The sequence below is a fragment of the Symphalangus syndactylus genome, chromosome 6 (assembly GCF_028878055.3).
Source record: "Symphalangus syndactylus isolate Jambi chromosome 6, NHGRI_mSymSyn1-v2.1_pri, whole genome shotgun sequence".
Lineage (NCBI taxonomy): Eukaryota > Metazoa > Chordata > Mammalia > Primates > Hylobatidae > Symphalangus > Symphalangus syndactylus.
In genome coordinates this window covers 58,908,294-58,932,649 of record NC_072428.2, presented here as the reverse complement: position 1 = coordinate 58,932,649, position 24,356 = coordinate 58,908,294, and the positions used below count along the sequence as shown (strand labels likewise).

General features: G+C 43.1%; 1 protein-coding gene across 9 annotated transcripts in view; it reads left to right on the top strand.

The window, feature by feature from the left end:
* Positions 1-24,356, top strand: part of GAB2 (GRB2 associated binding protein 2) — a 208,865-nt gene that overhangs the window by 176,640 nt on the left and 7,869 nt on the right. For 5 of the 9 annotated variants that reach the window (XM_055283082.2, XM_055283080.2, XM_063641411.1 and 2 more), the window contains exons 4-6: positions 20,506-21,098; positions 22,351-22,445; positions 23,863-24,127. In XM_055283082.2, coding sequence (XP_055139057.1) covers positions 20,506-21,098; positions 22,351-22,445; positions 23,863-24,127 — 953 coding nt within the window. The remainder of the gene's footprint in view (positions 1-20,505; positions 21,099-22,350; positions 22,446-23,862; positions 24,128-24,356) is intronic. The other 4 variants (XM_063641407.1, XM_055283081.2, XM_063641410.1 and 1 more) reach the window with 1 other exon arrangement.

Below are 24,356 nucleotides of genomic sequence, written 5' to 3'. Positions count from 1 at the left end.
CTGGGAGCAAAACTCCGTCTCAAAAAAAAGAAGAAAATAAAAAAACCCCTCTGCCAACCAAGGAGTTTATATTCTGTAAAAGTATCCTTCGGGAATGTAAACAAAATTAAGACATTCTCAGATAAAAATAAGAGCATTTCCAAGAGATCTGCTTTTAAAAACTGATGAGAAATTTCCTCAGGCTGAAGCAAGATGGTACTAGAAGGAAACTTGAATTTTCAGGAATGAAGGAAGAGCAACAGAAATAGTAAATACCTGCATATAACTGCAAAAGATTATTTTTCCCTTTTAACTTCTTTAAAATATGTATAAGTGTTAAAAGCAAAACTCAAACAATGTCTAGTGAGGTTTTCACCTGGTTTTCTTACTCTTTAGTATGAAGAGCTCCCTTTGCCATTTCTTGCCATGTGAGAGGCCTGGTGAGAAATTTTCCCAACTTTTGTTTATCTGGAAATTTCTTAATTTCATCTTCAGTTTTGAGAGAGATTTTGCTAGGTATAGAATTCCAAAATGACAGTTCTGTTTTCTTTCAGCATTTAAAGGATACCACTCTAGTCTTCTGACCTTCATTGTTTCTGATGAGAGATCAGCAGTTATTTTAATTTTTTTTTCTGTATGTATTTTCCTTCCTCTGAATGATTTCTTCTTTTAAAAAACTGTAGTAAATACATAGCATAAATATATCATCTTAACCATTTTTAAGTGCACAGTTCAGTAAAGTACATTCATATTGTTAAATAATCAATCTCCAGAAATCTTTTCATCTTACCAAACTGAAATTCTAACCATTCAACAACTGCCCATTTCCCCTTCCCTCAGGCCCTGAAAACCACCATTCTACTTTCTGTCTCTGTGAGTCTGACTTCTCTAGACGCCTCATGGACTCATACTACATTTTCTTTATCCATTTATCTGTTGATGACCACTTAGGTTGATTCCATTATCTTTGCTATTGTGACTAGTGATGCAATAAACATAGGGATGCAAATAGCTCTTCAACATACTGATTTCCTTTCCTTCAGGTATATATCCTTCAGATATATACCCAGTAATGGGATTGCTGGATCATAAGGTAGTTCTATTGTTAGTTTTTTGAGGAACTTTCATACTGTTTTCCATAATGAGTGGACTAATTTACATTCCCACCAACAGTGTGTAAGAGTTCTCTTTTCTCCACATCCTCACTAGCATCTGTTATTTTTCTTCTTGAAAATAGCCATCCCAACTGGGGTGAGATAATATCTCATTGTGGTTTTGATTTGCATTTCCCTGGTGATTAGTGAGACGGCGAGCTGTTTTTTTTTTTTAATATACATTTTGGCTGTTTTTCTGTCTTCGTTTGAAAGATAACTATTTTCAGCTAATTTGCCTCAACTGGATTATTTGTTTTTTTGCTGTTGAGTTGTTTGAGTTCCTTGTATATGTTGGATATCAACCTTCCATCAGATGAATAGCTTGCAGAATGGCTTTCTCCCATTCAGTAGGTTGTCTCCGTACTTTGTTGATTGTTTCCGTTTGCTGTGCAGAAGATTAGTTTAATATAGTCCCATTTGTCTTTTTTTTTTTTTTTTTCTTTTGAGACAGAGTCTCCCTCTGTCATCCAGGCTGGAGTGCAATGGCGTGATCTTGGCTCACTGCAACTTCTGCCTCCCAGGGTCAAGTGATTCTCCTGGCTCAGCCTTTTGAGCAGCTGGAACCACAGTCATGTACCACCATGCCTGGTCAGTTTTTGTATTTTTAATAGAGACAAGATTTTACCACGTTAGCCAGGCTGGTCTTGAACTCCGGACCTTAAGGAATCTGCCCATCTTGGCCTCCTAAAGTGCTGGGATTACCGATGTGAGCCACCACACCCAGACATTTGTCTGTTTTTTGTTTTTGATGGTGCTTCTGAGGTCTTAGCTGGGCCCTTTTTTGTTTTTGCTTTTGATGGGAGACTTTTTTTTGCAAATTTTGTCTCATTACTCATAATTAGTCTGTTCAGATTTTCTATTTCTTTTTAGTTCAATCTTGGTAAGTTGTGTTTGTCCAGGAATGTATCCATTTCTGTTAAGATTTCTAATTTGTTGATGTGTAGTTCATAATCATCTTTTTTTTTTTTTTCTTTTTCTGAGACGAAGTCTTGCTCTGTCCTCCAGGCTGGAGTGCAGTGGCACGATCTCGGCTCACTACAACCTCCGCCTCCCAGGTTCAAGTGATTCTCCTGCCTCAGCCTCCCAAGTAGCTGGGACTACAGGCACGTGCCACCACTCCCAGCTAGATTTTTTTTGTATTTTTAGTAGAGACAGGGTTTCACCATATTAGCCAGGATGGTCTCGATCTCCTGACCTCGTGATCTGCCCTCCTCGGCCTCCCAAAGTGCTGGGATTACAGGCATGAGCCACTGCGCCTGGCCCATAATAATCTTTAATGATCCTTTGCATTTCTGTGCTATCAGTTATAATGTCTCCTTTTTCTTTTCTATTTTATTCCTTTATTTATTTTGAGACGGAGTTTCGCTGTGTCACCCAGGCTGGTGTGCAGCTGCGCAATTTTGGCTCACTGCAACCTCCACCTCCTGGGTTCAAGTGATTCTCATGCCTCAGCTTCCCGGGTAGCTGGGACTACAGGCGCCCGCCAACACTCCTGGCTAATTTTTCTATTTTTAGTAGAGACGAAGTTTTGCCATGTTGGCCAGGTTGGTCTCTAACTCCTGACCTCAAGCAATCCACTTGCCTCTGCCTCCCAAAGTGCTGAGATTACAGGCATGAGCCACCATGCCCAGCCTTTTTTTTTCTTTTTTTTTTTTTTTTTTGACAGAGTCTCTGTCGCCCACACTGGAGAGTGCAGTGGTGCGATCTCAGCTCACTGCAACCTCCGCCTCCCAGGTTCAAGCAATTTTCATGCCTTAGCCACCCGAGTAGCTGGGATTACAGGCGTGTGCCACCATGTCCACTAATATTTGTATTTTTAGTAGAGACGGAGTTTCACCATGTTGGCCAGGCTGGTCTCGAACTCCTGATCTCAAGTGATCTGTCCGCCTCAGCCTCCCAAAGTGCTGTGATTACAGGTGTGAGCCACTGCGCCTGGCCCATAATCATCTTTAATGATCCTTTGCATTTCTGTGCTATCAGTTATAATGTCTCCTTTTTCTTTTTTATTTTATTCCTTTATTTATTTATTTTGAGACAGAGTCTCACTGTGTCGCCCAGGCTGGTGTGCAGCTGCGCGATTTTGGCTCACTGCAACCTCCACCTCCTGGGTTCAAGTGATTCTCATGCCTCAGCCTCCCGGTAGCACCTGCCACCACTCCTGGCTAATTTTTCTATTTTTAGTAGAGGCGAAGTTTTGCCATGTTGGCCAGGTTGGTCTCTAACTCCTGACCTCAAGCAATCCACTTGCCTCTGCCTCCCAAAGTGCTGAGATTACAGGCATGAGCCACCATGCCCAGCCTTTTTTTTTTCCTTTTTTTTTTTTTTTTTTTTTTTTTTTTAAAAGACAGAGTCTCACTCTGTCGCCCACACTGGAGGGTGCGGTGGTGCGATCTCAGCTCACTGCAACCTCCGCCTCCCGGGTTCAAGCGATTTTCATGCCTTAGCCACCCGAGTAGCTGGGATTACAGGCGTGTGCCACCATGCCCACTGATATTTGTATTTTTAGTAGGTACGGAGTTTCACCATGTTGGTCAGGCTGGTCTCAAACTCCTGATCTCAAGTGATCTGTCTGCCTCAGCCTCCCAAAGTGCTGTGATTACAGGTGTGAGCCACCACACCCAGCCTCATTTTTTATTTATTTGGATCTTCTCCCCTTTTTTCTTGGTCGGTCTTGCTACTGGTTTGATTTTGTTTATTCTTTGAAAAAATTAACTTCATTTTGTTGATCAATTTTATTTTGTCTCAATTTTATTTCTGCTCTGATCTTTTTTTTCCCCTTTTACTAATTTTGGGTTTGGTTCTTGTTTTTCTGCTTCCTTGAGATGTATCATTAGGATGTTTATTTGAAAATTTTCTACTTTTTTGATATTAGCATTTATTGCCATAAACTTCTCTATTAATACTGCTTTTGCTGTATTCCATAGGCTTTGTTATGTTGTGTTTCTATTTTCATTTGTTTCCAGACATTTCTAAATTTCATTCTTTTTTTTTTTTTTTTTTTTTTGAGACAGAGTCTTGCTCTGTCGCCCAGGCTGGAGTGCAGTGGCACAATCTCGGCTCACTGCAAGCTCTGCCTCCCAGTTTCACATCATCCTCCTGCCTCAACCTCCTGTGTAGCTGGGACTACAGGCGCCCGCCACCACACCCAGCTAATTTTTTTGTATTTTTAGTAGAGATGGGGTTTCACCCTGTTAGCCAGGATGGTCTCGATCTCCTGACCTCGTGATCCGCCCACCTTGGCCTCCCAAAGTGCTGGGATTACAGGCATGAGCCACCACACCCGGCTCTAAATTTCATTCTTAATTTTTTCATCGACCCATTAAATCATTCAAGAGCATGTTGTTTAATTTTCCATGTATTTGTACAATTTTGAAAGTTCCTCTTGTTATTGATTTCTAGTTTTATTCAATGGTTAGAAAAGATGCTTGATGTGATATCAATTCTTTTAAAATCTCTTGGCCTAACATGAGGTCTGTCCTATAGAATGTCACATGTGCTAGTGAGAAGAATTATACTCTGCAGCTGTTGGATGAAATGTTCTGTTAGGTCCATTTGATCTAAAGTGCAGTTTAAATCTAATGTTTCCCTGTTGATTTTCTGTCTAGGTGATCTGTCCATGCTGAGAGTGAGGCATTGAAGTCTCCAACTATGATTATATTAGAGTCTATTTCTCCCTGTAGATCTTAATGGTGTTCCATAAGTCTTGCAGGTTTTCTTCACTCTTTTCATTCATATTCCCCCTTTCCTTCTGGCTGGGTAATTTCAAACTACCTTTCTTCAAGTTCAGATATTCTTTCTTCTAATTGATCAAGTTTGCTGTTGAAGCTCTCTATTGTGTTTTTTATTTCATTCATTGAATTCTTCAACTGCAAGATTTCTGGGGTTTTTTTTTTCTTTCTCTTTGTTGAATTTTTTGTTCATATTGTGAATTCTTTTTCCTAATTTCTTTGAATTGTGTGTATTTTCTTGTACCTCACTGAGTTTTCTTAAGGTCATTATTTTGAATTCCCTTTCTGTAATTTGTTGATCTCCTTTTCACTGGGCTCTGTTACTAGCCAGGGTTACTAGCCAGAGTTCCTTTCGTGCTTTTTTGGTGTTATATTTCCTTCCTTTTTTATGTTTCTTGTGTCCTCATGTTAAGTGTCCATGCTTCTGGTGGAAAGATCACCTCTTCCAGACTTTCTGGAGTGGATTTCTTAGAGAAAGACTTTCTCCTGCAGTTGGGTTTTAGCATTCCAGTTGAGAAGGATGTGATGACTGTGTTTCCACTTAGGTGCAATGGTATAGTCTCCATGCAGCTTCTTTGCCTATGTTCAACATCAACAATAACTGGGGGTGCCTCAGTGGCCTAGACTATAGAAGTTTGTGCAGCAGCGGTGGTAGCATAGGTTGTTAATATCCTTAGCGTCAAGGGCTTTTTGGGTCTTTCTCTTCTCATTTTCCCCCAAATGAGGAGACATAGCCAGGGGGATCCCTCTTGGTGTCAGGTCTGGCATGGCCTACAAGTAGCTGCAGCAGTGCTGGGTTCTAGGTACTGGTGCTTGGAGCTTATGTGGGGTTGGGTTTCTAAGCTCAAAGTCTCATGAACCTGTTGTGGCATTTGGGTCTTGGGGTGCAGGTTCACTCTCTGTAGCATGGTTGGATGTGGACTGCCCTCCGGGCCAGGATCTATGACTCTGTTGAACCCTCTAGCAGCTCAGGCTCAGGGGCCAGCTGTGATTCTACCCCTGGTAGGCAGAGCACAGCACTGGCCTCACACTGGGCAAGAAGGGATGTTCTGGAGGTTTGGTTTCAGGGAGGAGGGTACAACTAGAATCTGGGAACCTGAATCAATAAGGCTCAATGGCAACTTGGGTCCCAGGGGTTGATACACCATGTAGCAATGACTCTGGACCCTCGTTAGGCTTAGCAAATACCCGGGAATGGCAGAGTACAGCTGTGTTTTGGGCTACAGAGGGGCAGGGAACAGCATAGCAATGACTCTACTCCCCAGGGAGAGGGGTATGTCAACAGCTCAGACTCTAGGGGGCTAGTGCAGCTCCAGGAAAGCAAGGCACTAGAGTTGTTTAGCCTGTAGGGCACGGTGTCTCAGCTCAGACACTGCTCTTTTTCCCTGAAACACAGGGTCCTATATCAGCTCAGCCTTGGAATGCACCACCTGTCAGCTCAGCTAGGGCACCCATTCCCCAGGGGACAGTGTGTTACTTCAGCTCAGGCCCGGGAGGGTGTGACTGTTCTGAGTAGCCCAGGCATCCTTTCCCTGGAATGCAGGGAACCATATTATTTTAGGTACTGGGGTACCTGACTCTGGGGAGTCACTGCACCGTTTCCTAGGATGCAGCCACTGGCTTCAGCTTAGGCACTGTGGAGACATGACTGTTCTGAGCAGCCAAGATACTCTTTTCCTAGAAGAGAGTGTACTGTTTCAGCTCTGGCCCACGGGACTGGGGAGAGGGGCAGGTGGATTAGCTTTACTTCTGCTTGACCCCTCTAGGAAGGGTGTAACAGCTGCTCATAGCTCAGCTTTGGAATGTTGGGCCACTGGGCTAGCAATGGCTCAGCCACAGCTTAGCCTCAGGAATGAAAGGGCGCCATGGCTACTCACCCCTGGAGCAAGACACACTCCAGCCATAGTTCCAGTTCCAAGATGGCATAGCACACAGTAGCCACACGGAACACAGCTATGTGGACCCTAGGCAACTCCCTTCACTGGGCTTAGTGCCTACAAGGACTTGAGGGGACTCCAGTGGTGAGGTCTGAGATGTCCAAGGTGTTGATGGCAGTTGCCGTGATCCTCTTGCCTACCTTCTCACCAAAAGAAGTTCGTCCTCGTTCCAAGCTGATCTTGCATGGAGTGGTGAAGGCCTAGTGTGTTTCCTTCTGTTCTCTATGTGACCATCCCAAGTTTCTGTGTTTATCGAGTTTCTATTACTCCTCTCATGCATTCTGGGACTCTCCTTCCGTTATTTTTGCTAAAATGTAATTGTTCAGGAGGCCAGGTGTGGTGGCTCACGCCTGTAATCCCAGTAATTTGGGAGGCCGAGGCAGGTGGATCACGAGGTCAGGAGTTCGAGACCAGCCTGACCAACACCGTGAAACCCCATCTCTACTAAAAATACAAAAATTAGCAGGTTGTGGTGGCATGTGCCTGTAATCCCAGCTACTCAGGAGGCTGAGGCAGGAGAATCACTTGAACCCAGGAAGTGGAGGTTGCAGTGACCTGAGATCGCACCACTGCACGCCAGCCTGGGCAACAGAGCAAGACTCCATCTCAAAAAAATAGATTAAATTAAATTAAATTAAAATAAAAAATGTAGTTGTTTATTCATTGTTCTGCCTGTCTTTGTGAGGGGGACAAGCAGTAGGGGTTTCTTCTTGGCCATTTTGCTAGCATTACTTCCTTTTTTTTTTTCTTAATAGAAATGGATGCAATGTGGTATTTCATTGTGCTTTTGATTTGCATTTCCCTAATGATTAGTGGTGTTGAGCAACTTTTCATGTGTGCGTTGGCCATTTGTATATCTTCTTTGGAGAAATGTCTGTTTCAAGTCTTTTGTCCATTTTTTAGTCAGGTTGTTTGATTTTTGTTGTTGAGTTGTTGGAGTTTACCTATATTAAACCCTTACCAGATATATGACTTGCAAATGTTTCTCCCATAGATTGGCTTTTTACTCTGCTGATATGTTCTTTGAAACACAGATATTTTAATTCTGATGTTCAATTTATGCATTTTTAGTTTTGTTGCCTGTGCTTTTGGTGTCATAATCAGGAAATCACTGTCAAATCCAATGTTAAGAAGCTTTTCTTCTATGTTTTCTTCTAAGAGGTTTATAGTTGTAGCCCTTACATTTAGGTCTTTGATCCATTTTGAGTTAGTTTTTTTATCTGTTTTAAGGTAAAGGTCCAAAAACTTTGTTCTTGTGGGTTGACTTAGCTTTCTAGTTCTATGTGTTGCTATTTTTTTTTTTAATCTAGTTTAGCAAACTTTCTACCAATATTTCTTCGACTTTTTTTTTTTTAAGAGACAGGGTCTCACTCTGGCACCTAGGCTGGAGTACGTAGCTCACTGCAGCCTCAAACTCCTGGGCTCAAGATCCTCCTGCCTCAGCCTCCCGAGTAGCTCAGACTACAGGCATATGCCACCATACTGGATTAATTTTTTGTAGTGATATGGTCTCGCTGTGTTGTCCAGGCTGGTCCCAAACTCCTGGCCTCGAGCAATCCTTCCACATTAGCCTCCCAAACTGCTGGGATGAGCCACCACACCTGGCCTCTTCAAATCTTTTTCTGCCACATTTTCTTTTTTTTTTTTTCCCTCAACTTTTAAGTTGCAGGGTGCATGTGCAGGATGTGCAGGTTTGTTACATAGGTAAACATGTGCCATGGTATTTACTGCACAGATCAACCCATCACCTAGATATTAAGCCCAACATGCATTAGCTATTCTTCCTGATGTTCTCCCTCCCTCTGCCCGCCTAACAGGTCGCAATGTGTATTATACACCCACCCCCAGGTGTCCATGTGTTCTTATTGTTCAGCTCCCACTTATAAGTGAGAACATGGAGTGCTTGGTTTTCTGTTTCTGCATTAGTTTGCTGAGGATAACAGCTTCCAGCTCCATCCATGTCCCTGCAAAGGACATGATCTCATTCCTTTTTATGGCTGCAAAGTATTCCATGGTATATATGTACCACATTTTCGTGATCCAGTCTATCACTGATGGGCATTCCTTCTGAGACTTCAGTTACTCATACACTAGACCACTTGATACTGACCCAACAATCGCTTACATTATCTTTTTTTTCCAATCCTTTTCTCTCTCTCTGCTCAGTTAAGATGATTTTTTAAACTGATTTTTCGTTTCTACATTTCCCCACCCTTTTTTTTCCCCACAAGTTTTTAGGAAGAAATTGAAGTACAGTCAGTGGCATTTATATAAAGTTTCCTCATGCCCCTTTGTAATCCATCCTTCCCTTACCTCATTCCTAGAGAACCAGTAACAGCCTTTCTGCTACTACAGATTGATTTTCATTTTCCAGAATTTTACATAGATGGAATCATATTATATGTACTAGTTTTCCTGACTTCTTTCATTCTGCATAATGCTTTTGGGATTCATCCATGTTTTTCCATGTGTCATTAGTTTGTTCCTTTTTATTCCTCAGCAGTACAGTGTATCTTTATGTCACAATTCACTTTTCCATTCACATGATGATAAGCATTTAGATTGTTTTCAGTTTTGGCTATTACAAATTAAGACCCATTTGTACTTAAACAGTAATGAGCAAATCTTTGTAGGAACATTTGTTTTTATCTCTCTTGGGCAAATACCTAGAAAACTATGCCCAGATGGTTTTACTGGTAAATTCTACCAAGCATTCAGAGATAACACCAATCTTACCCACAGTGTTTCAGAAAACATAAGAGGAGGGGATTCTTTCACAGCTCATTTTGTGAGACCAGCATAACCCTACTATCAAAATCTGGCAAAGATGACAGGGAATAAAATTACAGAGAATATCCCCCATGAATAATAAAGAGAAATCCTCTTTAAAAACAAAGGATTAGCAGTCGAATCCAACTAAATACGTATGTGTGTATATCTATATGTGTCTGTTTGGGACAATGTATATATTTTAGGGAATATGCATGTGTGTATACATTAGGGGTAAGACATCATGACAAAGTAGTGTTTATCCCAGGAGTGTTAAGATTGGTTTGACTTAAAAAAAAAACCAATCAAAGTAATTCATTACACTAAGAAAATGAAGGAGAAAAATAATATAATCATAACCTCAATAGATGCAGAGGAAGCATTTGACAACTCGATACTTCATTGAAAAAAAAGTATTTCTTAGCAAACTATGAATCGAGGAGAACTTCTTTAAACTGATAAAGGACTTCTAAGGAACCCTATAGCTAAGATCATACCTAATGGAGAAATATTGAACATAATGCCCTAAGATTGAAAACAAGGAGAAAGTACCTGTTCTTACCACTTCTGTTTAACATTGTACTGGAGATTCTAGTCAGTTCCATGGAGGAAGAAAAAGAAATAAGAGTCCTGGTGTGGTGGTTCGTGCCTGTAATCCCAACACTTTAGGATGCTGAGGCAGGTGGATAACTGGAGCTCAAGAGTTCAAGACCAGCCTGAGCAACATGGCGAAACCCTGTCTTTATTTTAACAACAAAAAAAAATATTTTAAGTGAGTTTAGCAAGGTCACAAGATAAAAAGGTTTTTATGCAAAAAATAAGTTTTACAGTATGCAGTGAACAATTGGAAAATGAAAAAATTTTAATTATTTATAGACTGGTACCAGAAAACATGGAATACTTGGGAATAAATTTAACAACAAACATGCAAGACCTCTTTACTGAAAACTATCAAATGCTGATAAAAATTAAAGACCTAAATATGGAGTGATGTACAGTAGTTATGAACTAGAAGACCGAATATTATTTAGATGGCAGTTTTTCTCAAATTGTTCTGTAGATTCAACACAATCTGAATAAAAATCCCAGACTGAGGTATGTCTTTATCAGCAGCATGAAAACGGATTAATACAGTAAATTGGTACCAGTAGAGTGGGGCGTTGCTGAAAAGATACCGAAAATGTGGAAGCGACTTTGGAACTGGGTAACAGGCAGAGGTTGGAACAGTTTGGAGGGCTCAGAAGAAGACAGGAAAATGTGGGAAAGTCTGGAACTTCCTAGAGATGTGTAGGATGGCTGTGACCAAAAAGCCTGATAGCGGTGTGGACAGTAAGGCCAGGCTAAGGTGGTCTCAGATGGAGATGAGGAACTTGTTGGGAACTGGAGCAAAGGTGACTCTTGTTGTTTTAGCAGAGACTGGTGGCATTTTGCCCCTGCCCTAGAGATTTGTGGAACTTTGAACTTGAGAGAAATGATTTAGGGTATCTGGCGGAAGAAATTTCTAAGCAGCAAAGCATTCAAGAGGTGACTTGGGTATTGTTAAAGGCATTCAATTTTATAAGGGAAGCAGAGCATAAATGTTTGGAAACTTTGCTACCTGATGATGTGATAGAAAAGAAACACCCAGCCGGGCGCAGTGGCTCAAGCCTGTAATCCCAGCACTTTGGGAGGCCGAGGTGGGCGGATCTCAAGGTCAGGAGATCAAGACCATCCTGGCTAACACGGTGAAACTCCATCTCTACTCAAAATACAAAAAATTAGCCTGGCGTGGTGACCGGGGCCTGTAGTCCCAGCTACTCGGGAGACTGAGGCAGGAGAATGGCGTGAACCCGGGAGGTGGAGCTTGCAGTGAGCCGAGATCATGCCACTGCACTCCAGCCTGGGCGACAGAGTGAGACTCTGTCTCAAAAAGAAAAGAAAAACCCATTTTCTGGGGAGAAAATCAAACTGGCTGCAGAAATTTGCATAAGTGGCAAGGAGCCTGATGTTAATCTCCAAGACCATGGGGAAAATGTCTCCAGGCCATGTCAGAGACCTTCATGGCAGCCCCTCCCGGAGGCCTGGGAGGAAAAAGTCTGTCGCTCAGTCTCCCGGGCTGGAATGCAGTGGCATGATCTCAGCTCACTGCAACCTCCGCCTCCTGGGTTCAAGCAATTCTCCTGCGTCAGCCTCCTGAGTAGCTGGGATTACAGGCCCATGCCACCACGCTTGGCTAATTTTTGTATTTTTAGTAGAGATGGGGTTTCACCATGTTGGCCAAGCAACCAAAGAAATTTGTAAAAGAACAACAATAAAGTCAGGATTTATACTATTTGATTTCAAGAATTCCTGTCAAACTATGGTAATCAAGATAATGTATTGGTGAAAGGATAAAAACCTATAGATCACTAGAAGAAATTAGCAAGTCGAGGAGAGAAATATATATCAATATATATGTATATAAATATTTTAAATGCATATATAAATAAAAATATTTTGAATATATAATATATAATTATTAAAAGTATATAAATATATAGGTGCCAATGGAGAAAGGAAAAACCTGTTCTGCAAATGATGCTGAAACAGTTTGACATTCATATAGGAATAATAAAAAAAGAACAGCAACCCTTCATATCACACCACTCACCCAAAAATTAAAATGTATCAGAGACATAAATGTAAAATCTAATACTATGAAACTTCTAGGCTGGGCACAGTAGCTCACGCCTGTAATCCCAGCACTTTGGAAGACTGAGAAGGGCAGATTGCTTAAACTCAGGAGTTGAAAACCAGCCTGGATAACATGGCACAACCCAGTCTTTACAGAAAATACAAAAAGTAGCCGGGCGTGGTCACGTGTGCCTGCATTCCCAGCTACTCAGCAGGCTGTGGTGGGAGGATCACTTGAGCCTGGGGGAGGTCAAGACTGCAGTGAGCCAAGATCATTCCATTGCACTCCAGCCTGGGCTACAGAATAAGACCCTGTATTTAAATAAAAAGTTACGGAATAAGACCCTGTATTTAAATAAAAAGAAAAGAAAAGAAACTTCTAGAAGAAAACATCTCCATGATCTTGAGGTAAGCAAAGATTTTTATATAGGACAGAAAAAGCAAGAATCATAAAAGAGAAAAAACTGTAGTTTTTGATAAAGTAGTCTATCAAAATTAAAACTTGTTCTTCAAGAGGCCTCTTTAAGAAAACAAAATGGGCTGGGCGTGGTGGCCCACGCCTGTAATCCCAGCACTTTGGGAGGCCGAGGCAGGCAGATAACTTGAGGCCAGGAGTTCGAGACCAGCCTGGCCAACATGGTGAAGCCCGATGCTAAACCTCTGCTAAAAATACAAAAATTAGACAGGCGTGGATGTGCTCATCTATAGTCCCAGCTACTGGAGAGGCTGAGGCAGGAGAACCGCTTGAACCCAGGAGGTGGAGGTTGCAGTGAGCCGAGATCGCACCACTGCACTCTAGCTTGGGCGACAGAGTGAGCAAGACTGCATCTCAAAAAAAAAAGGCAAATCACAAAATGCGAGAAAATATTCAACGTGCATATGTAACAAAGGATTTGTTTCTGGTCCATATAAAGAAATTTTACAACTCAATAAGAAGAGAGCAATCCAATTTTTTTTTAATGGGCAAAAGATTTGAATAGATTCTTCAACAAAAAAAGATATAGGAATGTTCAATAACCACATGAATAGATGATCAGTGATCTGGGAAATGCAAATTAAAATCTCAGTGAGATTCTGCTTTACCTCTGCTGGAAGGGCTAAAATAAAAATGGCTAACAGGCCAGACGCAGTGGCTCATGCCTATAATCCCAGCATGTAATCCCATTTTGGGAGACCAAGGCAGGCGGATTGCTTCAGCTCACAAGTTTGAGACCAGCCCGGGCAACATGGTGAAACCCCATCTCTACCAAAAACAATCCAAAAACAATTAGCCAGCCATGGTGGTACATGCCTGTAGCCCCAGCTACTCAGAAGCCTGAGGTGGCAGGATGGCTTGAGCCCAGGAGGCGGAGGTTGCAGTGAGCTGAGATCACGTCACTGCACTCCAGCCTGGGCAATAGAGCCAGACCTTGTCACCAAAAAAAAAAAAAAAAAAAAAGTTAACAGTGCCAAGTATTGGTAAGTATATGAATAGACTTTAATCCTGTGTTTCCTCTAACATTCACATTATATACTAGGTGCTCTGGAAGAAAGAAATGATGCTTTAAAGTTTACAAAGCACTTTTACATTAGGTACCTCTTATGATCTCCAAAGTAATCCTTTAAGATTATTTTTGAGTAGGGCGTATAAAGTGAATCAGCCCATTCATCCTGCCTAGCATAGACTAGACATAAATATGTTTGATTGGATTACTGAGGCTACTAATACCAGCCTTCTATCTATCTCTTTTTTCATTTATGTGGGAACCTGATTATAAAGATACAGTAAATTAAGCACCTTAGAAATAAAACTGTGAATTATGTATTTATCGTCACTTTTACTGCAATAATAGCCAGTGGTCTTCCTTCAAGTACTAGATAATGTGTATTCTTGCTAAAATAACTTCAGTTCTCAAAATGCAGGCCTTCCACTGAGCTAAAATAAGTAACTATTCAGAATAATATCTATTGCCAATGGAAAGAGTTTTGAACTGGCAGAGTCAAGACAAATAGAGTTCTTTTTCTCTTTGAAGACAAATTGGTTTGACTGGACTTATTTTTGTCCTCCAGCCTTTGGGGCCTCATTCCAGATTCTAGCCAGTGTCTGTCTTCTTATTTCAAGAAGGCTGTTAAACCTGTATCAGATGATACATTGATGTGAGTCACATGCCCTGAAAAGCCATAATTCTGGTGAGGGTTACGGGGAGTGAAATTTCATTGATGAGATTCCAGAATCATTGACCCTGCAGCAGTAGTCTATAGAAAGATGGTGGGTAAATGGTAAATTTAGAAATGTCATTGGAGAGCTTACCCATCATTAATCTTTTCCACGTCTTCCCTGACTCATTCACCAGAGGCTTTGACCAAAGGCAAAATATACAACTTTTAGTTTCACATATACAGCTTTGCTCTGTAACCAGAGAGTCCTGCCAAAATTGGCTCAGAACTGCAGCCAGAAGGGTTTGAGATACAAAGATTGCCTCATCTCAAAAAGATTTATGACACAGAGTTTTCTGAGTTTTCTTCTTTCGCAGGAAGGATCCATTTGGAATGGGTCAAATGCAAGAGGATAGTTCAAATGACCTCTTAAACAATGGCCAGTGACAGAGAACTCTAAATGGTGGTTAATCTACTTACAAGCATTTTATATTCAGTCACCCTTAAATGGGAACATACTCATTAAAAATCAAAGTGAGTCCTTCATCATTAGGGTTCTTGGAGTCCAGTGGGATAGAAAAAAGCAAAATCATCATATAGTGTGGTATATAAAATTATATGAAAATGTGCGGAAGAACAAGTACAAAATGAAGTGGCTAGAAAAGCTAGAAAACCATTTTTATTTTTTTTATTTTTTTATTTTTTTATTTTTTTGCCTTTTTTTTTTTTTATTATACTTTAGGGTTTTAGGGTACATGTGCACAATGTGCAGGTTTGTTACATATGTATCCATGTGCCATGTTGATTTCCTGCACCCATTAACTCGTCATTTAGCATTAGGTGTATCTCCTAATGCTGTCCCTCCCCCCTCCCCCCACCCCACAACAGTCCCCGGAGCGTGATGTTCCCCTTCCTGTGTCCATGAGTTCTCATTGTTCAATTCCCACCTATGAGTGAGAACATGCGGTGTTTGGTTTTTTGTCCTTGCGATAGTTTACTGAGAATGATGTTTTCCAGTTTCATCCATGTCCCTACAAAGGACACGAACTCATCATTTTTTATGGCTGCATAGTATTCCATGGTGTATATGTGCCACATTTTCTTAATCCAGTCTATTGTTGTTGGACATTTGGGTTGGTTCCAACTCTTTGCTATTGTGAATAGTGCCGCAATAAACATACGTGTGCATGTGTCTTTATAGCAGCATGATTTATAGTCCTTTGGGTATATACCCAGTAATGGGATGGCTGGGTCAAATGGTATTTCTAGTTCTAGATCCCTGAGGAATCGCCACACTGACTTCCACAATGGTTGAACTAGTTTACAGTCCCACCAACAGTGTAAAAGTGTTCCTATTTCTCCACATCCTCTCCAGCACCTGTTGTTTCCTGATTTTTTAATGATGGCCATTCTAACTGGTGTGAGATGGTATCTCACTGTGGTTTTGATTTGCATTTCTCTGATGGCCAGTGATGAGGAGCATTTCTTCATGTGTTTTTTGGCTGCATAAATGTCTTCTTTTGAGAAGTGTCTGTTCATGTCCTCTGCCCACTTTTTGATGGGGTTGTTTGGAAAACCATTTTTAAAAGCCAAGGGAAGGCTGGGCGCAGTGGCTCACGCCTGTAATCCCAGCACTTTGGGAGGCTGAGGTGGGCGAACCACGAGGTCAGGAGTTCGAGAGCAGCCTGGCCGATACGATGAAACCCCGTCTCTACTAAAAATACAAAAATTAGCCAGGTGCAGTGGTACGCTCTTGTAATCATAGCTACTCAGGAGGCTGAGGCAGGAGAATCGCTTTGAACCCAGGAGGCGGAGGTTGCAGTGAGCCAAGATTGCATCACTGCACTCCAGCCTGGGAGACAGAGTGAGACTCCATCACCAAAAAAAAAAAAAAAAAAAGCCAAGGGAGAGACTGTATGATGACAATAGCCTCTATAGCTCTGGAGGAGCCATTGGCCAGGAATGGAAAGGGAAGGCACTTGGCACTGCTGGCTTGGGGGAATATCTTCTCTCAAACTTCTTTTTGATTCTGGGGAGCTCCCATGCGTGCTTGTGTTTGAGTATCTTCCTGCACCAGCTCTGCCATTTACTGTTTTCCTCATTTGATACTGTGAAAGTAAGAGGTGTGTCTCAGAACTATTAGGAGGATTTAAAATGAGATCACATGTGATATGTATGGCATAGTATCTTGCCTGTTTTATAAGGCTCCTGTAAGCCCAGCCCTGGAAGAGAAGCCTCTCTCCAAATCCACCACTTCCAGGTGGATTATCCATCCCACAAAAGCAACTCAGGTCATCACAGTGACACAGGCCTCAGTTAAGGTTTACATGAAAATACTAAAGGCCACAGGACTGCTGAGTATTTGGAATTCCCCATCTGGATTATTGCCCAAAGGGACCACACCGTAGCATGGTTTGTGCAGTGGGGGCGCCTAGAGACCCGGGTACTAGAACAAATTCCCTGCCCTCTGAGTATGTAACTTTGGGCAAGAGTCCCTTGTTCAACTCCTTTTACTTGGTTACTGAGGTGATAATCAGTCTCCCTCAACATGTGTCACTATTATCTATCATATGCCTGGCACTATGCCAGGGTACAGGATATGGCCCTCTGCCTTCTAGGAGCACATGGTCTGGTAGAAGTGGAAAGACAAAGACCTGAATAACTGACATAAGGCAGAATAAGGTGAGTGTTGCGATGGAAGCACAGAGTGCTGTGGTAGCACAGAGGAAGGAATGATTACCATAAAGAGAATTAGGGACCTGTAGTACCTTTGTAGAGTGAAAAGGCTTCTTGTGGACTTTGTGTAAAGTGTTGATGTATCAAGGAAGCATTCCACAGGGAGATGAGTAATGCAAGACCAGGGCTGAAGTTTAGACTACACAGGATATGTTTAGGGATGAGTGAGTAGTTCTGTGAGCGAGACGGGAGGATGCCGGGGTAGAGGGAAGTTGGAACATAAGCTAGTGGGTTCTACAGAGGAAGGGTTTTGATCTGCTGATCAGAAGGTTTGGGCCAAGCCCAGGAAAAGGGATGGCAGCACCATACTTTTGTTTATTCATTTGCTTACTTACAACAAATGTTTATTCATTATTTACAATGCAACAAGCATTAACCTGGGTGCCAAGGAGAGAAAAATGAGTAAGACACAGTTTCTTTCCTCAAGGAAATCACAGTCTGTTGGCGGAGATAAGTAGTAATGGTGCCTAATATAGGTAATACTTGCTACCTGCTCCAAGAACAAAGTTAAGCAAGTGATTAAGTTAAGCAATGCTTAGAGGTAGAGGATGTAAGAATGGCCTTAAAAGATGTGTCCTCTGAGATGAGTCTGAAGGATAAATGGAGTAGGAACTTGCCAGATTGAGGTAAGAAGCCTTCCAGACACAACCCAACAATGCAACAAAGCCCAATGCTTGACTAACTGGGGCACACAGGGAACACTGCAAAGTTTGCTTTGGATCCTAGAGTAGAAAAGGGAACTAAAGAGAAAAGATTGGTGAGATGAGTTGGGATAAACCTAGGAGTTTGGGCTTAATCCTGAAGCATTGAGGCAGTGTTGAAAATGTTTACACTGGGAAGTTAGGAAAGTAAATATTAGTAGGATGGAAGGATCAGAGAGGCCCTGGGCAGAAATCATAATGTGGGTGACTCCCAGGTTTCTGGCTTGAGTAACTGGTGCCATTCCCAAAATAAGAGAGGCAGGAGGAGAAGAGTTCCAGAGGAAGATGATGAGTTCATTCTTGACCATGTTGAAGGTTATTGCAGGGTATCTGTGATGCTCTTGCAACCCCATCCCCACCTTGAAATCCTTCAGAGGCTCCCCATTCCCTTAGTCCTGGCCTGGCCTCCATTGTCTTCTCTCAGCCCTGCCTTCTAATGTGCTTGCTGCAGCCTGAGCAGCTTCGAGTTTCTAGAACTTGCCAGGTTGTTCTACATCTTTGAGCCTTCAACTAGAACACCGTTTCCCTTCTCCTGCCTTCTGCCTGGCCAGTTGTGGCTCATCCGTCCAGGCTCACTCAAGATACAACATCTCTGAAGGAGACTTCCCTGACATTGTCTACCACCACCCCCAGCAAGGGCTAATACCAACTGTCAACAGCTACGTACTCACCCCTACTTGACTGTAATGATTTGCATCCATGTCACCTCCTCCACTACTGTGACATTCCCGGACCACCCCTCATTGGGCAGGTGGCATCTCTGTATCCCTTTTGCCTGGCCCAGATGGAAATTAGGACATCAGTAAATGTAAAATGAACAAATCCAGATGGGAGCATCCAACAGAGAGTTGGAAATTCCAAAAAAAGCAAAATGAAAGGCACCAAAAAAATGCATACAACATTAGCACCTTATGTCTACCATTCGCTGCCCCCCCCCCCACCCCCATCCTCTTCCCTAAGCACTACATTATCTAAAGGCTAGATGTTCAATCATCCAAGCCCATGGCTGTTGGCTTGGTTATGTGTGTGGAATGGAACAGAAAGGGAGGAGGAGTGCAGAGGCCCAGGGAGGAGCATCAGTGAAGATTTGGAGACTGACCTGGAATTCCTAGCCATCATGGGTACAGTTTACATGAGAGGAAGCCTGGCTTACACACCTGTTTCCTCTTTCTAAGCTCTGGCCCGTTTTCTAACACCATCTGGTGGCCACATCTGTAAATAACAAACTCCTCAGGAGCTGAGAGAGCTTCTGTAAGGCAAAAGGTCCAGGGATTGGCCTCAGAGGGCTATGTATTACAGCCCCCACAAGTTTATATGTATATGAGATTTGCCTTTTCTGATGAGACACTCCAAGAGCTTTTGACCAGAATCTTAAAAACTCCTATATAGCCTCCAAAAGGCTTAGAATTCCTGCTACAAAGGATTCTTTTTTCCCCAAGTGAAATCCTGTGAAGAATCATATAAAAGCTAAAGAAGCAGACCTAAATCCCTGCTTACTCAGAACCTCACCCTCCAATTTCCCAAAGCACCTACAGAGAACATAGAATCTAGTTTGAAAACCACTCTTGTGAAACGAAGGGCTTGTAGAGCATCGGGGCCAGATGGGCCCTTAGAAATCATTGTGACGTACTAGGTCCCACCTGAGAGAGGAGGCTTGGTGATACACATAGCACATATCAGTAGCAGTACTGGAACCTAACACAAGTCTCCCCTCTTGTTTCTCTTCTCTTTTTACTGCTTGCCTTATTGCCCAAAACCTAAATTTAAAAACGTACTAATCAAAACTTTTTCTATATGTGGTTCCCAAACAGGAAACCATTCTTCCTATAGATTTCTAGGTCTCTGGAAAGAGATCTTTCCCCTCAAAATGCCTCTCAACCAACCATAAATCTTGGTAGAAAATAAACCTAGAGCTTACATTTGAATAGTTTGTTGTTTGTTTGTGTTGGGACGTGTTTTTTTGAAACAGGGTCTCATTCTGTTTACTAGACTGGAATGCAGTGGTGCGATCATAGCTCACTCTAACTTCGAACTTTGGGTTCAAGCGATCTTCCTCCCTTAGCCCCACCAGGAGCTAGGACTACAGGTGTGCAGCACCCTACCCAGATAGTAGCTAGTTCTTTTTTTTTTTTTGGTAGCAATGGAGTCTTATTGTGTTCCCAGGCTGGTCTTGAACTCTTGGCCTCAAGTGAACCTCCCACCTCAGCCTCCCAAAGTGCGGGGATTACAGGCATGAGCCACTGTACCTGACCCAAATAATTCTTTTTAACTTACAACATCAATACCCATGGGCTAGTTTCACAGTGGCAGAATAGACTCAGAGAGATAAAATGACTTGTTTTCTGTTTCCTGTCATCAACTTAAAGGTTCTTTCCACTATCGCACAACATTTGTGTTCGAATGTGCATATTCTGTGGTACTTAAAACAGTGAACAAATAGGCAGTCCATCTGGCTTATTGATACTTGGTCAGGGAGTGGGGGTTATAACCCCTGCTAATAACTACCATATGGAGATGGGGGACGGATGAAGTCTAACATTGTTTAAACATTCATATACTAGAGTCTAATATCTGAACAACCTTCAAAATATGCTTTTAGTCACCATTTTACAGATGCCTAAACCAAAGTATAGAAAGAGAAAGTGCTTTGCCTCAAGGTCACCCAGCTAGCAATTGTCTCACCCTCCTGCCCCTTCCCTTCTTTCTCTTTTAGGAGTGCCAGCTTCTCTCAGGGCACCAGAGCCTCTTTTCTCATGAGGAGTGACACAGCTGTACAAAAACTTGCCCAGGGCAATGGACACTGTGTCAACGGGGTCAGTGGTCAAGTCCATGGCTTCTATAGCCTTCCCAAGCCGAGCCGGCACAATACAGAATTCAGAGACAGTACCTACGACCTCCCCCGCAGCCTGGCCTCCCATGGCCACACCAAGGGCAGCCTCACAGGCTCCGAGACAGATAATGAGGATGTGTACACCTTCAAGACGCCCAGCAACACCCTGTGCCGGGAGTTTGGGGACCTCCTGGTAGACAATATGGATGTTCCGGCCACCCCACTCTCAGCCTACCAGATCCCTAGGACATTCACTCTGGACAAAAACCACAATGCCATGACAGTGGGCACTCCTGGGGACTCAGCCATAGCTCCCCCACCCCGCCCCCCCAAGCCAAGTCAGGCAGAAACACCTCGATGGGGCAGTCCTCAGCAGAGACCGCCAATCAGTGAAAATAGCAGATCTGTCGCTGCCACCATCCCCAGACGCAACACCCTCCCTGCAATGGACAACAGCCGACTTCACCGAGGTCAGTGTAAGTCCTAGCTGAGACTCAGAGGGAGGAGGAGGTAACACAGGGGTTCTCAATAGTTTGGTGGTCCTTGGTCATCCATGGCCGAGGGGAACTTATGAACCACCTAGGTCACTGATACTCAAAAACATAGGTGTCTTCTACCCAGTTCCCTTACCAGTTGGTCCTCCAGCACTGGAGGCTGTTAGTAGTTGTATAACAGAGCTAGCCCCGGAGAAGTTAATATTCTACTAATGGAGAATAGGACATTCTTGATTAAGCAAGTATAACATATTATGGGTTTAGAAGTCCAAATCATTGTATTTTGTTCATTTATAAATCAAACCAAAGATTTAAAAAATAAATTCAGAAGATCAGTCCAAACTGGAGTGAAACCTGTGTGGACTAACAGACTGTTAAAGCAAAACGAGGTCTTAATATTTTCTAAATCATACTTGAATCTCTTTGGTTGAAGTGAAAACTTTAATTTGAAGTACCTAAGTCTACTGTTACTTGTTTTCCACTGAGAGTATTCCAACTCTGCATGTAACCTCCTCTGTATGATGAAAAAAATAGAACAATATTGATTCCTTTAATTTTGCATCTTGCTTTATGGCTTGCAAAGGCTTTTCTTGTCCATCCTGTTGTTTAAGCCAGGCAGAGAGGTTGGTGGGACAAAACTTCCTTGTCTCCATCTCACATGAGGCCAGTGACAGTTAAGAGACTTATAGAGTTGCAGAGTCATTGTGCCAGAGATGAGACTCAGACCCTAGAGTCCCAGCTCCTGGTTTAGACCTCTTTGCCGTCTTTCAATCCATCAACAATTTGAGCAGTCATACTGTGCTTTGGAACTGAGATTATGATAAAGACATACATAAAACACGTTCCTGCCCTTCAGAGCTTACATCTCATTGGGAAAATAAACCAATACATATAAATCAGGACAAGTATTGTTACTGTGGTGTTCAGAGAAGTGATGACTGGGGGGAGCAGGACAGGTGAGTGGTATAGGAGTCCAAGGAGAGGTGCATAGATGAGGGTAGAGCAGTCAAGGACAGCTTCTCTGCAGATGTTAACACTGGAGCTACATCTAGAAGCCCAGGAGGAATTTTTGAACTGAGGAGTGATGTGTTCGAAGAAATTCCTTATCATTTGGGGTTGAGAGTAGTATCTTCTGGAGTATCAGTAAGACCTTGAACCACACTGGTGAGGGTATGGGGAAGTGTCAGCACATGAATCAACCATGAGTACATATGGATCCTCCTTCCTCTGTCAGCTTCTTCCTGTGAGACCTACGAGTACCCACAGCGTGGTGGAGAGAGTGCAGGCCGGTCTGCTGAATCCGTGAGTGATGGAGTCGGCTCTTTCCTGGTGAGTGTGGGTTAACCAGGGGTCCTCAGGCGGGCCTGGTTAGGTAAAAGGTCACACCTTACGGAACTAAAAGCACAACCTCAAAAGAGTGATGGCGTCTCCATATTAGGACCCTGCCCAAGTTCTTGTCTCAGTTCAGACGTGAGTCTTTGGACAAATAAGATATAAGTATTCTAGTCTGGAAGAAATGTATGTGCTAAGGTAGACTGGATTACAAGGTTCACCAACCTTGTAGGTAAGCAGAGGGTCTAGAATGCAATAGACCCAGGCTGCACCATGGGGGATCTTCTAAGGCAGCAACCTTACCCACGTGGCCTCACATGCAGGAGGGAGGCTGCAGTGTGAGACTCCAGGCAAGGGTGGTACTCAGAGTCAGCCTAACTGACAGAATTATGGCTTGAGTGCAGGATCCCAGGCTGCCCTCTGGAAGATGCTAACCACAGTTCTCCAAGGTGTCAGGCAAGAAGACCAAGGCCTGGCTTCAGGCCTACTGGAAAGACAGTGAAATCAGGTAACCAAGGCAGAAGCAGCTTAGTTGTATGTCAGGGCAGACAGAGCAAGAGTTAGAGGAAGGCTATAGCCGGGATTGCTATATCGCACAACTCTATAGAAGCTCTGACTGCAGCTTGGTGGTCCCCTAGGTGCCTGGAGTGAGCCCCAGGTACTTAGAAACCTGGACTGGGGAAACACAACTGGCCCCAGACCTCACCTTCCAGAGCCAGGACTCCTAATATGCTCCTTGTTCTGATCAGGGCCTGAGATGCTGACCTGCCAATGGTGAGTCTGGACTTGAGGTGGAGGGGCAGGTCCTGAACCAAACCTACAGTCTATGGACTATGCTACCCACAGTGTTGGTCAGGCATCCAGAAAGCCAAGTGGACCCAGTCACCAAGAATATTTTATACTCTAGATTTATCAAAAATTATTAATGGATGCCAAAGGATCGTGAAGGCTTGAAGGGTCCCACAGACCTCATATATTCTTGTCTCCCACTCTGCTTCCTTTTTTTTATTTTTTATTTTTTGAAACAGAGTCTCGCTCTGTCACCCAGGCTGGAGTGCAGTGGCGTGATCTTGGCTCACTACAACCTCGGCCTCCCAGCTTCAAGCGATTCTCGTGCCTCAGCCTCCTGAGTAGCTGGGACTACAAGCATATGCCAGCACACCCAGCTAATACTTTGTATTTTTAGTAGAGAGGAGGTTTCGCCATGTTGGCCAAGCTGGTCTCGAACTCTTCACCTCAAGTGATCCACCTGCCTCAGCCTCCCACTACTCTGCTTTCTTATTTGGTCTCCCTTACAGCTTCAAAGTGTAGCTAACCCAGTCATGACTTGTCTTGCCTCATTTACAAAGTCTTATCCCCTTCCTGTTTCTTCTTGCTAGTAACAGCTGTATTTCTTCCACTGTTCTCTCCCTAGCCAGGGAAAATGATTGTGGGCCGATCGGACAGCACCAATTCTGAAGACAACTATGTGCCCATGAACCCAGGTTCTTCCACCCTGTTGGCCATGGAACGAGCAGGTGATAATTCCCAGGGCGTCTACATCCCAATGAGCCCAGGGGGCCATCACTTTGACTCACTTGGCTACCCATCAACAACCCTTCCTGTGCACCGAGGCCCCAGCAGAGGAAGTGAGATCCAGCCACCCCCTGTCAACCGCAACCTCAAACCTGATCGGAAAGGTAAGTCCATTCTTTCCCGTGTCCCATCTCTGGACAATGGCTAGGGACTCTTTCCATTTGCTTAGGGGTCATGTGGGTCCTGGACTTGGGAGGTGTGACTTTGGGCAAATCATGTAAAATCTGAGTCTCAGTTTTCTTGTCTGTGAAATGCAGATGGTAATTCCTACTTCCCAGGTTTGCTGCAAAGGAGAGCGTCTAGGATAGTACTTTGGTACATAGCAGGCGTTCA